At 37.8% G+C, this 12,328-nt stretch overlaps 1 protein-coding gene across 9 annotated transcripts in view; it reads right to left on the minus strand.

Moving 5' to 3' along the window:
- fbrsl1 (fibrosin-like 1) overlaps positions 1-12,328 on the minus strand; it is a 279,706-nt gene that overhangs the window by 77,609 nt on the left and 189,769 nt on the right. For all 9 annotated transcript variants that reach the window (XM_037980515.1, XM_025005586.2, XM_017414623.3 and 6 more), the window contains one exon: positions 10,202-10,231. In XM_037980515.1, coding sequence (XP_037836443.1) covers positions 10,202-10,231 — 30 coding nt within the window. The remainder of the gene's footprint in view (positions 1-10,201; positions 10,232-12,328) is intronic.

Consider the following 12,328-nt stretch of genomic DNA (forward strand, 5'->3'; position numbering starts at 1 on the left):
GGTCTTCAGAGCTCATAGAAACTACAACAGGAATGTTCCACAGCTTATATGAAGAGAGGCCAGGTGTGTTCACTAATTAAAGCTAATCAAGTTGACTGAGAAAAGGGAAAATATCTGGCAAATAAACATGAGTGACAGCCATCATTAACATCTACTGTTTTCTGTCTCTGAGCCTGTTAACTTTTATGGCATATACAATAATTATTTTTTCCTGTAATTCTTAAAGGTCCCGTACCTTTTCCCCAGGCTGGAGCAGATCAAAGCAGACTGGTTTTGTGCATCAGAGATTTCCATGGCTGGGGGTTTCTGGTTTAATTGAAGGCAGCTGGACTCTGTGTGTGTTTGGGGCTGATCTCAGTGTACTCTCCAGGGTTCTCAGCTTTCCACTTCACATGCACATTTGCCCACGGAAAGTTCCCTCCAGAGCCCAAGCCATGTGAGAACCTGCAGGACTTGAGGTCTGGCAGTTGCACATCCAGAGGAATCTGAGTGTTTAGATGGACTTGGGTATGATATGATTTAGGTTTACAAAAAAGAAAAAATGGTCTGGGTTGCTCTCAGTAGGTGGGAGAAAGTGGCTTATTGCCCACTTTCTTTATTGTACATCATCAACATTATAATGGCCTCATATGATCTTTGCCTTAAAGATCCAAAACTTGACCTCAGTAATAAATATTTTGTAACTGCAGAAAAAATACAGAGACTCAGGAATTATAACTTAATAACAAATGTATGTTGATATTTCTTATATAATTCTAACAAAAAATATGGCCAGTGAACTGCACCGATGATTAACTTCTTTTTCTGAAAAGGATATTAAAGCTCTGAACATTCTTTTCAAAGCCACAGTGGACCTAAACTTCTTTCACTAATGTATTTCTGACCAAAGAAGAATCAACATCTCTTCAAGGAAATAATGTCCAAGATAGCACAGATTCCAAAAAAACAATGAGGGAATTCTATATTTATCTCTGATTGCATATGCCATTTGTTGTAGAGAAAAATCAAGTCTTCTTGCATTAAGAAAACTTATGCAGACAGGCCAAGGCAGGGACAGACAAGAGTCTTAGTGAGCCAACTCTAAATGCACACAAAGTCTGTCTTGAATTTCCAGCCAGAAGAAATGTGTAAGTAATTACAGTCCAGCCATGTTTATTGAATAAAAACCCACTTAGGCATTGTGTTTATGCACGATCAGAAACGCTCAAATCTTACATCCCTGCACACAAAAACGTTTGTGTCGTTTTCTCTTTCCACAGAACATCTGCAGTCAATATGGAGTCAATTTTACATTTATTACTCATGTGGAAAAATGTATATGGTTTTTGGCTTGTTATTTAAACAGGGGCCATTTAGGGGAAATAAATGTTGTGCCATGCTGGACTTTAGAGCTGCAGACACGCATTTATAATGGGTTTATAGTCATTTTAGCTACATGCCTAACATTATGTCATACAAAAACACTGAAATTCCTTCTGTTGTGGCCAGTTATGCTTCACTTGCGTTTAAGTAGGTATGCATTAACTGCTGGAACAAAGCTTAATTCAATGATCCAAAAGAAAAGGATAGAGAAAATGGAGAAATGCTTCCAAAAAAAGTCACCACCTTCTTTACAATGAAGTCATTTTATCTCTAATCTTCTTGTTTTTTCTTACACTAAATTTTTTTTAAAGTTAAGAAAATAGCAAAATAAGAAAGTGATTCAAAAATAATAGATTTCACATGTGTGATTCTTTTTGGAAGAACAATTTTCTACAAACACATTACAAGTTGGATAAAATGCAGCAACACAACTGGTGTAAAACCTCATCGCTTGTCTTGTCTGATATGGCATGCCATGATTTCTCTATTGCTGTATCATTGAACTAAAGAGATCTCTAGCAGAAAATTGTTCAATCGAGCGCTTCAACCGGCTGTTGCTGAAGACTTGCATTACAGAACCAGAGCTCTCAGGTGGGAAAAACTGAGTTTGAAGAAAACCACCTTTAAAAAACGGATCTACTTTTGTGTTGGAAAAATTTATACCAAAACCTGGTGTTCATTGAGGCAACAATAACTCCTTGAATTACAATGATCACAAGCTGTTGAACATGGCTGAGTGGTGACAGGATTTTCGCAAAGAATTGGCAGAGTACTGGTGTTTCAAAGAAAGTGGGGTAGAATCTGCGTTACGATTTTAACAGAACAAAAGGAAGTTCTAATAACAGTCTCTACCCACACAAACAGCTTCCCTGAGCAAAGGCAGTAAGTGAAAGAAGATTACAGTGTTGTGTTTTCACACATCCCTTGTTCTGAGTGGCTAGTGTGGTTTTGCTTCCACAGCTCTTCTATTTTCATCTGCAATGCCAACATCAGTTCTAACCTTTAAATGGGAATCTGGACCAGGGTACTGGATGCCACATCAATGACGCCACAGCCATGCTGACTGTCCCTGCATGGCTGTACGACATGCATTGCTACTGACAAGCTGTCTATGCTGATGTCAGTTGGCTTTGTCTGCTGGCTGGCCCTGCAGAGGCTCCAAGTCTTTCTCTGTCATCACGCCTCTTCTTCCCAACATGCACTGGGATTGGTTTTCACTGCTAAGCATAGCCTTACACTCACTTGCCTCCAAGCTTGTATGCACACACACACACATCATATACTGGTGAGACTACGGGCCCCTTACTTCACTTCAGAGGCAAATGTGTTCCCTGATCATCACATGCTTGCGGACTAAATGTACAACAGATGCACTTCTTGACAATCACACAAAGCAGCAGCAGCAAAAAAAGAACTTAGCCAGTTTAACACATAAGTTGGAGAGGATTATAAATGAGACTATGTTGCACACAGCCAAATGAAAAATTAAAGATATGTGCTTCCAGATTCATTATAATAAACTAAATGGAAAGAACATCCTACAACCACCTGTTCTTTATGACCAAATACTTTCTTAACACTAATCCAAACAAGCATCCAAACAATACTAAAGTTTAGAGGATTTGGTTCATTTCCATGGTTGTCTTTTTTTTATTTTAAATGAAACAAGTAACTGAGTAGGACAAAACAGAAGGAGAAAGAGAAAAAGGAAGGAAGAAAGACAAAGGCAAGAGGAGAAAAATGACATCTCCATATTAAGGCCTGTGTTGCCGGTGTCAGTTCTAATTTCACAGTGCCTGTGGGGAACTGAATGCAACCAGTCAGCTCTGGTCTCATCTCGTTCCTCCTCCATTTTGAATCAGGGCAGATGAATCCCAAGCTGGGGGAAAAGGAATATTACTGGCAAATTGGTTTTAGATTAAAGGAGGTGGCGAGGCATTCTGCTTTCTCAGCTCTTTCCCAGGTGCACTTAATCTAATTTCATTAAAGAGATGAGGACGGATGATCACTTGTGTTGAAACATTAAGACGATCACTTTTCACCGTCCGTAGAAAAATGTTAAGGTTGTCAGTGGCTTGGTGGGTGGCCTGTTTGTTATAGAATATGATGACTCCAAGAGACCTGTCTGGATTCTTCAAAGCAGCAGGGGTTGTGGAGGGGTATGTAGGAGAGAGAACATACTGTCAGTACATGAATATAGATGAGTGTTAGCTTTCCTCCATTTCTGAAATGACGACAGAGGCAAGAAGTAATACAATAACCCACTAGTGTCCACAATTAAGTGCTACAAACAAATAAAAAGAACAGAAGCAAATTTGATATAGAGAAAATAAATGAAGAGAGGACATCAGTGTTAATGTAAAAAAAAGTTTGTTTTTTTTAATTATAGGTAGATTTTAGCTGAGAGAAAATCATAAACTGATGAATCATTACTGATAAGCTGGTAATGACTCAGATGTAGTAATATGGTCTTCATTTGCTGAACTCGAGGAAGATATGGAGGTAGAGAAGGAATTAATATGTCAATCCAAACTTGTGTGCAGTTCTGACAGATCACTAAATGAGCCATAAAAGAGCTCATATCAGGATGTGATGATGGTCCTCTAAGACTGTCTCTAAGACTGATACATTTTCTGCCGAATGACTGTTCAGCAAATAGGACCAAATGGAATTAGCCGACCTGGGTGTCCTCTGTTGAGGTTTTGGTGATTTTATGGTCTTGGTGGTGATTTGTCTGACACAAGGCTGCTGCCATTTCACATACAGAAGGGAAAAAAAACAGTCACAGAGAAACTGGGACCTAATGAAGATAGGATGACACCCCAGGGGAGTGCATGAACAAACTGAGAGGGAATGAATCCCACTTTCTTTCTTTCACTCTCCAATAAAAGAAAATGACTGCCTTGATGTGAAACAGTCAGAGGTTAGTGGCTTTAGACTCCATTTGAAACACACACAGAAAAATAGGCTGAGTTATCTGTTTGATGTTATTGTTAATTAACAAAAAAAAGTGACAGTCTTGCTGAAATTTGGAAGTGAAAAACAATAGAAAAGTTATTAAGATAAATTGAAATAGTATATTTCATAGATATTATGCAAAATAAAAAACAATAAAGCTTGTATTTTCGAGTGACTTTAGGACGCAGATAGCGCAAACCTTTGCCAAGGCAACAGCGTCATTAAAAAAAGTCCAATCAGGATCGTGACCACCACCAAAATTTAATCAATTGTTTCTTGTGACAACCCCAACATTTCCCTGAAATTTCAAAATCTGTTCATTAGTTTTTGATTAATCTTGCAAAACAGATAAACTAACAAACCAATCAACACTACTGAAAACATAACCTGATTGGCATATGGTAATGGTCTTATGATGAGAAGGGACAGAGTTTCAGCTGTTTTAGTCAAACCTTGTAAATGACCTTATGCGTGATCTCATGCAATATTGTGATGTCTCATGAGGTTTGCTAGAGCTCAAAGCATATCATGGAGATGACTCTGAGCTACTACTACACAAAATTTAGCTTGTATATGTAAAACTGACCGAGTTATCCCAATTTTTCTGTTGGCTAATGTCAATTAGCTGTGGTGGCCACCTTTAATTGGGGTGACTCCAAACATTAATCAGTTATAGATGTACAGCGTTTATGACGTTAAACATAACTAACATCATAAACTCTGCAGAAATGTGGTTTCTCAGAAGAATGCTTAAGATCTCATGCATCAACAGAATCACCATCAAAAAAGTGTTGACAAGAGAAAACAAGGAGAGAATTGTTGGAACATCTTGTAACAAGTGGAAAGATAAAAAGAAGAGGAAGCTGTGGAAGACAGATGGAAAAGTTGACAGATAGCTTGAGTCAATGGATGGGCATGACACCCACAGGTCTGCTGCAGTTAGTGAGAGATCGTACAGAATGCAGAGCCATGGTCACCAACGCCTTCTGGCATGGCACTTAGAGAAGGAGGAGATGTACAGCCAGTGATTACTTTCTGAGAGTTTTATTAAGATATGTCCAGTGGTTCATGAAGTATTGTGCTAAGAGAGAGACAGCGTGGTTGCCAACTGGTATTGCCAAAGTTTTAGGCAAAAATATTACACACTGTGTGGTGCCCAGAGTATGTTTGGGATGACGCTCAGCTACCACCACTCCAATTTTAAACTCCATAACTGTAAAAATAGTTGAGTTATAGCCATTTTTGTGTTTCCTAAGGTCAGGTGGCAGTGGAGACCACCTTCAATTTGATGAACTCAAATGTTAACCAGTTTTAGAGGTATTTCCAATGATTGTTTTCTGAAAGTTTCATTGAAATGCTAACAAACAGACAGAGTTGGCCCCAATGGTTAATGGCAAAGTTTTAAAAACAGATCTTGCTCGATATGTTAGTGCTGAAAGTATGCGTTTAACATCGCCCTTTGATGGTGGGTGATAATCATAGTGGAAGATGAAGAGAAACGCCGCTTAGACAAAGGAGTACTACAACAACAAACCTGCAAGCAATTAGCCGAATAAACTACAAAATCTCAACTTCATGACGGCTGTCAATGATCATCCATATTCTTATGCTTCTTTGACAAAACCTTTAAACGTGACTGACAAAAAGCTGAAAGAAGTAGTACAAACCCCTCCTCCCCCTCATGTTAAATAAAATCAAATTAAATTAAATTTAAATTGGGATGCTCATGTTGAACTGAAGGCAATTGACCATAACGCTGTAAACTTTTAATTTTGCTGCAACAATAACCAGAGTAGATCACTGATCAAGGTTTTAGATCGCATTTCTTTACACCTTATATGGCAGATAATTCTTCCAATTAGGCACAAAAACTGAAGATTGATTATTACAGTGAATGCTCATTTCCAACATTACAGAAATCAGCTAAACTGAGTTTATTAAAACTTGTGATCACTTTAGAGGGTTATACTTTCTATGGGATATGTTGGATTTTAAGCTATTTAAGCTGTTTTAAAACTAACTAAGTTACATATTGGACCTCTAAGCATCTAAATCATCAATGCACTTTGCAAACCCACAAGTAAAGCTTTACAACAGAAAAAAAGCACTGTTGTCTGTAAGTCAAGGCTATTTCTCCCAAGAACAATGATGTGGACCGAAACCAAGATTCTGATTACTTGTCCCATCAACACAAACACCCTGCTGGAGAAACTGGAGCTGAGCTAAAAAAAACAAAAAAAACTCCTGAGAGTTGAAGTCTGACACATGCAAGAAGCACATCACTACATGCTGTGTCAACAAGCAGGCTAATCGACATGCAACAATCTAAACTGACTTTGCTGTAGCAACTCGTCACTGTTCTTCAAATACACTGTAACTGATTGCACCCTGAAGGCACACCTGGAAGCAATATTCTAATGAAGTTAATCTGTGAAATCCTGACAATGTGGCTGTTCAGGTGCCTGGTAATCTGATATGAAAGGAGTCTCACTGGATGAATACGAGAGAGCTGGCACCTGTTTCAGCAAAAAGTTGCAGAAAATTACCGCTGTCGAGTTATCCTCATTTTAAGCAATTACAAATGACAGTGTTTGTCTTTCTACTCATGAAACCCAATTTCTTTCATAGTTCTTTTTTTGTTTTTGGTGATGGGCTGTCAAATTATGTTTTCCTCATTCTTCCTTCCTCTGTAATTTATGGATGCTTCAGTTTTCATCACCTTGAATATGTGTTTCTGAAGAAACAAATAGGTCATCTTTGCTATGGTCATTATCCAGCTGCTTTAGTTTAAAGCTTGGAGGAAATAAATTTAGCTCAACTGTGTATTTTAAATAACCCATAAAATTTAAATTAGTTTAAATGACTGCAGATTTTATCAAACTGTTTTAGGCACCAAGAGTGAAGACTAAAGGGGAAGAAAGAAAGCAAGAAATGAGAGCAAAACTATAAAAGATATGAAAAAGCAAGAATGATCTGTGAGTGAAAACTTCCGGTGGTGCATTAAAAAAAATGTTTATTGGACACTTTCACTAATTCTTTTCAGTTCTGATTTTGCTGCCGATGTTTTAGATATCAAGTTGAAACAGAAATTTTCTACTCCAACAGTATAATGTAAATATTATGTTAGCCACATGAAAGACTTTATTGAATAATTTGCTATTCTTTATACTACATAATTATAACATTGGTACAGTCATGAAAAAAGAAAGTCTCCCCTCTTTAAATTCTAGTTTTACATATTACATACATATATTTCTCTCTCTCTCTCTCTCGTTATATAATTACTCAAACCTAAACTCATATGTACATAAGCGCACCACAGATTCCACCATATCATTACTTATTAAACAAAAATCAAGCCAAAATAGAAAAGCAGCAACCAGATGCTGCTAATCAAATTAACTTAATTAGCTGATCATCCTCAGGTGTGAGCACCTCCATAAAACCAGCAGTTTAGGACTTTGTTGCTCTGAAGCATACAGGTGTGTGTTGACACAATGTCAAAGAGAAAAGACATCAGTAATGACCTCAGAAAAGCAACTGTTCCTGTGTCCATCAATCTGAAGGGTTATAGGACAATTTTCAAACAATTTAGAGTTCTTCACTTTCCTTTCTGAAAGATTATTCTGAAGTGGAAGACGTTTAAGACAGCTGCCAGTCTTCTCAGGATTGGACATCCAAGCAACTTCACCCTAGAGTCAGACTGTACAATGGTCAAATTACAAAAAAACCCCAACAAAACTTCTATCTTAGACTCTACAGGCCTCAGTTAGCAGGTTAAAAGGTTAAAGTTCATAACAAGACATTTAGAAAAAGGACAAATATGGCTTGTTCAGAAGAATTGGCAGAAGAAAGGCTTTTGCTCTCTAAAAAGAACATGGAAACACAACTGAAGTTTGTAAAGTTGTACCTGAAAAAACTACAAAACGTCTCTAGAACAATGTCCTTTGGTTAGATGAGACCAAAGTAAAGGTGTTGGACCACAATACACAGAGCCATGCATTATGGCCCTTCCACAGCAGATGATTTGGGCTTGTTTTGCAGCTACAGGACCTGGGTTCCCTCCAGTCATTGAGTTGACCATGAACTTCTCTGTAGACCAAAATATTCTAGAGTCAAATGTAAAACCAGCAGCCAAGACCAATCAGCTTGGACCAAAGAGAATCACAATACAACAGGACAATAATCCCAAATACAGAAGCAATTCTACAACAGAATGGCTGAAAATGAAAAGAATCAAGATGTGGTAATGATCCAGTTAAAGTCCATACCTCAACCTAATTGAAATGTTGTGCTAGGACCATCAGAAAGCTGAGCAGATACAAACGTCTACAAACCTTAATGCTATATAAGACATTAAATCATAAAGTGGACTTAATTTTTTCCACACACAACTTTTCCATATTGATTTAAGCTTTGTTAATAAACAATAACATGGTGAAATCTGAGATGTGTTTTTATAAACTTGAGGATAGATTTAGAAAATTTTAGAACTTAGAATAGTTTTTGATAACCTGATAAGTAAATCCCTTGAACTGAAATAGGATGGGCTTTCTGTTTCCTAAAACTAATACATATTTATGGTAAGATAAAAATATAGAAATAAAGAGAATCCAGCTTTGGCTCTGGGTTGTAAAATTCAACAATCTGCCTTCTTGAAACTTGGCAGCAATCTAAAGATTTATCAAATCTTATACTGCATCAGAGTCTACCTACGTGGCCCAAAATAGCTGGTGCTAAACATTAAATATGTAACAGTCTTTCTGAACAGACAGTCTGACACCTTCCCAACAACAGAAACACAGCAAAACTGCCAGAACACAGCTTGTTTTTCCTAATCTCATTTCCTTTGTGTCATGTGCTTTATTTTGTATTCTATCAAACTTTTATAATACTAAATTTGTGACACTGAACAGATCAGATGTAAGTTTGAAGTAACTGAGCAGAAGAGAAAACATAACCTCGTAATGGAAACACTCTCAGTGCTTCTCTCCTATTTTACTTCCTTCTCTACCCCCCACATTGATGCCAAAGATCCGTATGAAAACTGACAGGCCTGCTACGTTTCTTCGTCGTGTCAACTAGCAAGCGCCTTCCGCTCCTCCTCGCTTCAATGGAGAGATAAAAGCCTATTGACTTGCCAGGCTACAGTTAATGCAAATTGTGCCTGCTATCAATGTATTATTTATAGGAGGAGTTGCAGACACATCCACAGAACTGGAAGCTATGCTTACAGAAGATTAGGCATGCTATCTTATTTATTTACCAGAGGGTAATTGCTAAACTGTGGAGGAATTAAAATGTGTGATTTTCCCTAAAGGTGTTTCATCTTGTAAACAGGTGGCTGCATCAGCCAACCACATCTAAGTCTGCAACACACATTTACAGAGGTGAAACTGATAACCCGCAACAAATAAAAGCCAAATGGTTAACTTTATCATATTTTTGTCCTACTGTATTTTTCAGATTTACTTTGAAAGCTTTGAAATGTTTAATTGCAATAAAAAAGTCCAAATGTGAGCTAAGCTATTTTGATTTTGTGTCGATGTAAAATCACCAAGTATGAGCAATAAGATCACATGTAGAGACAACATATTTATTACAATTAGGGCCCTAACCTGCTCCAAAACTTATGGTAGTGTGTATTTTTACACAAAACTAAATTATCATCAAGAATTTGCCTAAGTTTGAGCAACGTTTTGCTTGGTTGTTTCTCTGTAAGATGAGAATGATTAACAGTGCTTACAGCTTCATGGTGTCTTTTCATTTAACAACACCCCATGACTGTCTTCACTCTTTAGTTGGGTGCACAAATTTTGCTATTCACAACTTCCCATCACTTCATGGGGTGTGTGAACAAACACAGGAATAGCAGTCTTACCTTGTCGTCAATGTCACTTTCGCTGTCACACTGTAACAGAAAGCAGACAAACACAAGAAATGTAAGGAATTATTCATTTGGTTCCCCTACGTAGCACAATCAGTGCAGATGTTATTTTTGTGTGCAACCTCTTATTCAGTGTCAGCTTTTGGTGCAAACAGCAGACGATGAAGAGGAAAAAGAGAGAGTGGTCGTCTAAAAGAGTTTTTCAAGTTTCAAAAGGAGCACAGACGCACAGAATGCCATTCTGCTGTTTTTGTTACAAATTCAATGCTTTAAATGTGCAAAAGATGGAAAAACGAACACAGCTACACGCAGGGTTCTATTATAAAGAGACTGTTCAGTGATTTTGCATTCAGCTGCAGCTTGTCATTTAGCCCTTTAAGTGTGCTTTAAAATTGGACGATAGCATCTCAAGGACACAGAGAGCCCAGGTTCTTTGAATTCTCCAGCACCATGCTTATTAAGTGTGGTATTTCAAATCTTCCTTGTGACAAGCCAGTCTTTAATTTGTGTGTTAGGATTCTACAGGAATTAACAAAGTGAATAACAGGAAAAGTTGTTTTCTAATATATAGCAGGTCTAACATGACCAAAGGTCAAATTCTTTTCCATTCAATCTTGGAGTGAAGTGGTTTGTCTTCAACTTTAAATTCTCTGGTCATTTTGTCTTTAGACGTGTGGAATAGGTTAAAATATCTTAGGAAGACCAAAAAAAGGGAGAATAAAAAACAGAATGAAAGAAAGATAAGACCTTGTCACAGACAGATTATAAAAGCACTACAGAGGACAAGCCTTTCATTTCTCATATGTTTATTATCAGAAATTCTTATTAGCAAATGATTGAAACATGATTAAACTCACAAAAATATGGTAAATTATGTTGACCCTAACTCTTGTTGGAAAGTTAAGATAAAATCAGAAACCCTGTCTAAGTACAAGATTCCTAAAATTCACCCTTGCTCCACTTTCCAACATTCATTTGTAGCAAAATGCATCTGGCTGGTAACTCTTCCCTGCAGACAACAGCCAGTGAAGTTGGATAAAGAAGAGTGGTCGAGCTGCAGGACAGTCCCACTGGACCTCACAGCAGGACGCAGGAGGAGCAAAGCAAATGAAGCAAAAAGCCACACATGGGAAAACGGACGGGACGCTGACAGAAATCTGCCTTCAATCTGTCAATTAAGTCCCTGTGGCAACATATTTAAGTGGACCCCTTTCATTTTGTTTGACTCCCTGTCAGAGCAGGGGACAATGAGGAGGGAGCTGGGTCAATGGAGTCACAGCGGCCCTTTTGTTGCGAGCGTTGTGGGTCCAAAATGTATAATTAAGTAACAAGCGTAATCAGAGCAAGGGCTCACTGGCTAAGATCACTCAGGAGAGGATAATGGGGGACAAGTATATGAGGGGGTCCAAGCAACCATGATTCATCTTACTATTTTAACACAAGAGGTACAGCAGGAGTCCAAGCTGCTAAAAGGTTTGGGTGGAAAAAAAAATCAAGGGTTGGGAGAGTCTGTTGTAGGATTTGCAATCCTACTGAAGCAAAAACCCAAGATCATTTTGTTCATTAAGTATTTTTACACAAGCCAGAAGAAGAAAATACCTCAGTTGCAGGATGTTCAACCATACTGTGCATGAAAATTTTTGGCTTTTTTTTTTTTTTTTTTTAATTCAAGTTTTTATTGAGGAACAGCATTAAAAGTATGCCTCACATTTGTTCACAGAAAGTGGAACAGTCTTATACAATCTTCTAATCAGTATGTTAAATTAGTCTATAGCATACCTCTTCAGGAGATTATCCCAGCTCCTGTTATAAATGTTCCCTTTTCATTTATTTCTCCTCCACCCCAGTTCCACACAGGAGAGTAGGGAGGACAGAGTTTGTACAAGTCTGTATCATATCAGAATAACTTTTTCCAACCGCAAAACAAATAATCAAAACCGAACAGAGTAGCTAAGGAACAATGGGTGTCACTTCACTTTCATTAGTATCAGATCTAGTGTTCATGAAAGTCCGCCACGGGGTCCAACACCTTTCAAATTTATCTTGTTCCAGTTTAAGTGCAAATGTCAGTTCTTCCATCTTGTGAATATCTTGGATGACGTTTATCCAGTCTTCTAGGGT

This window comes from Kryptolebias marmoratus, linkage group LG1, assembly GCF_001649575.2.
Source record: "Kryptolebias marmoratus isolate JLee-2015 linkage group LG1, ASM164957v2, whole genome shotgun sequence".
NCBI classification, from domain to species: Eukaryota; Metazoa; Chordata; class Actinopteri; order Cyprinodontiformes; family Rivulidae; genus Kryptolebias; species Kryptolebias marmoratus.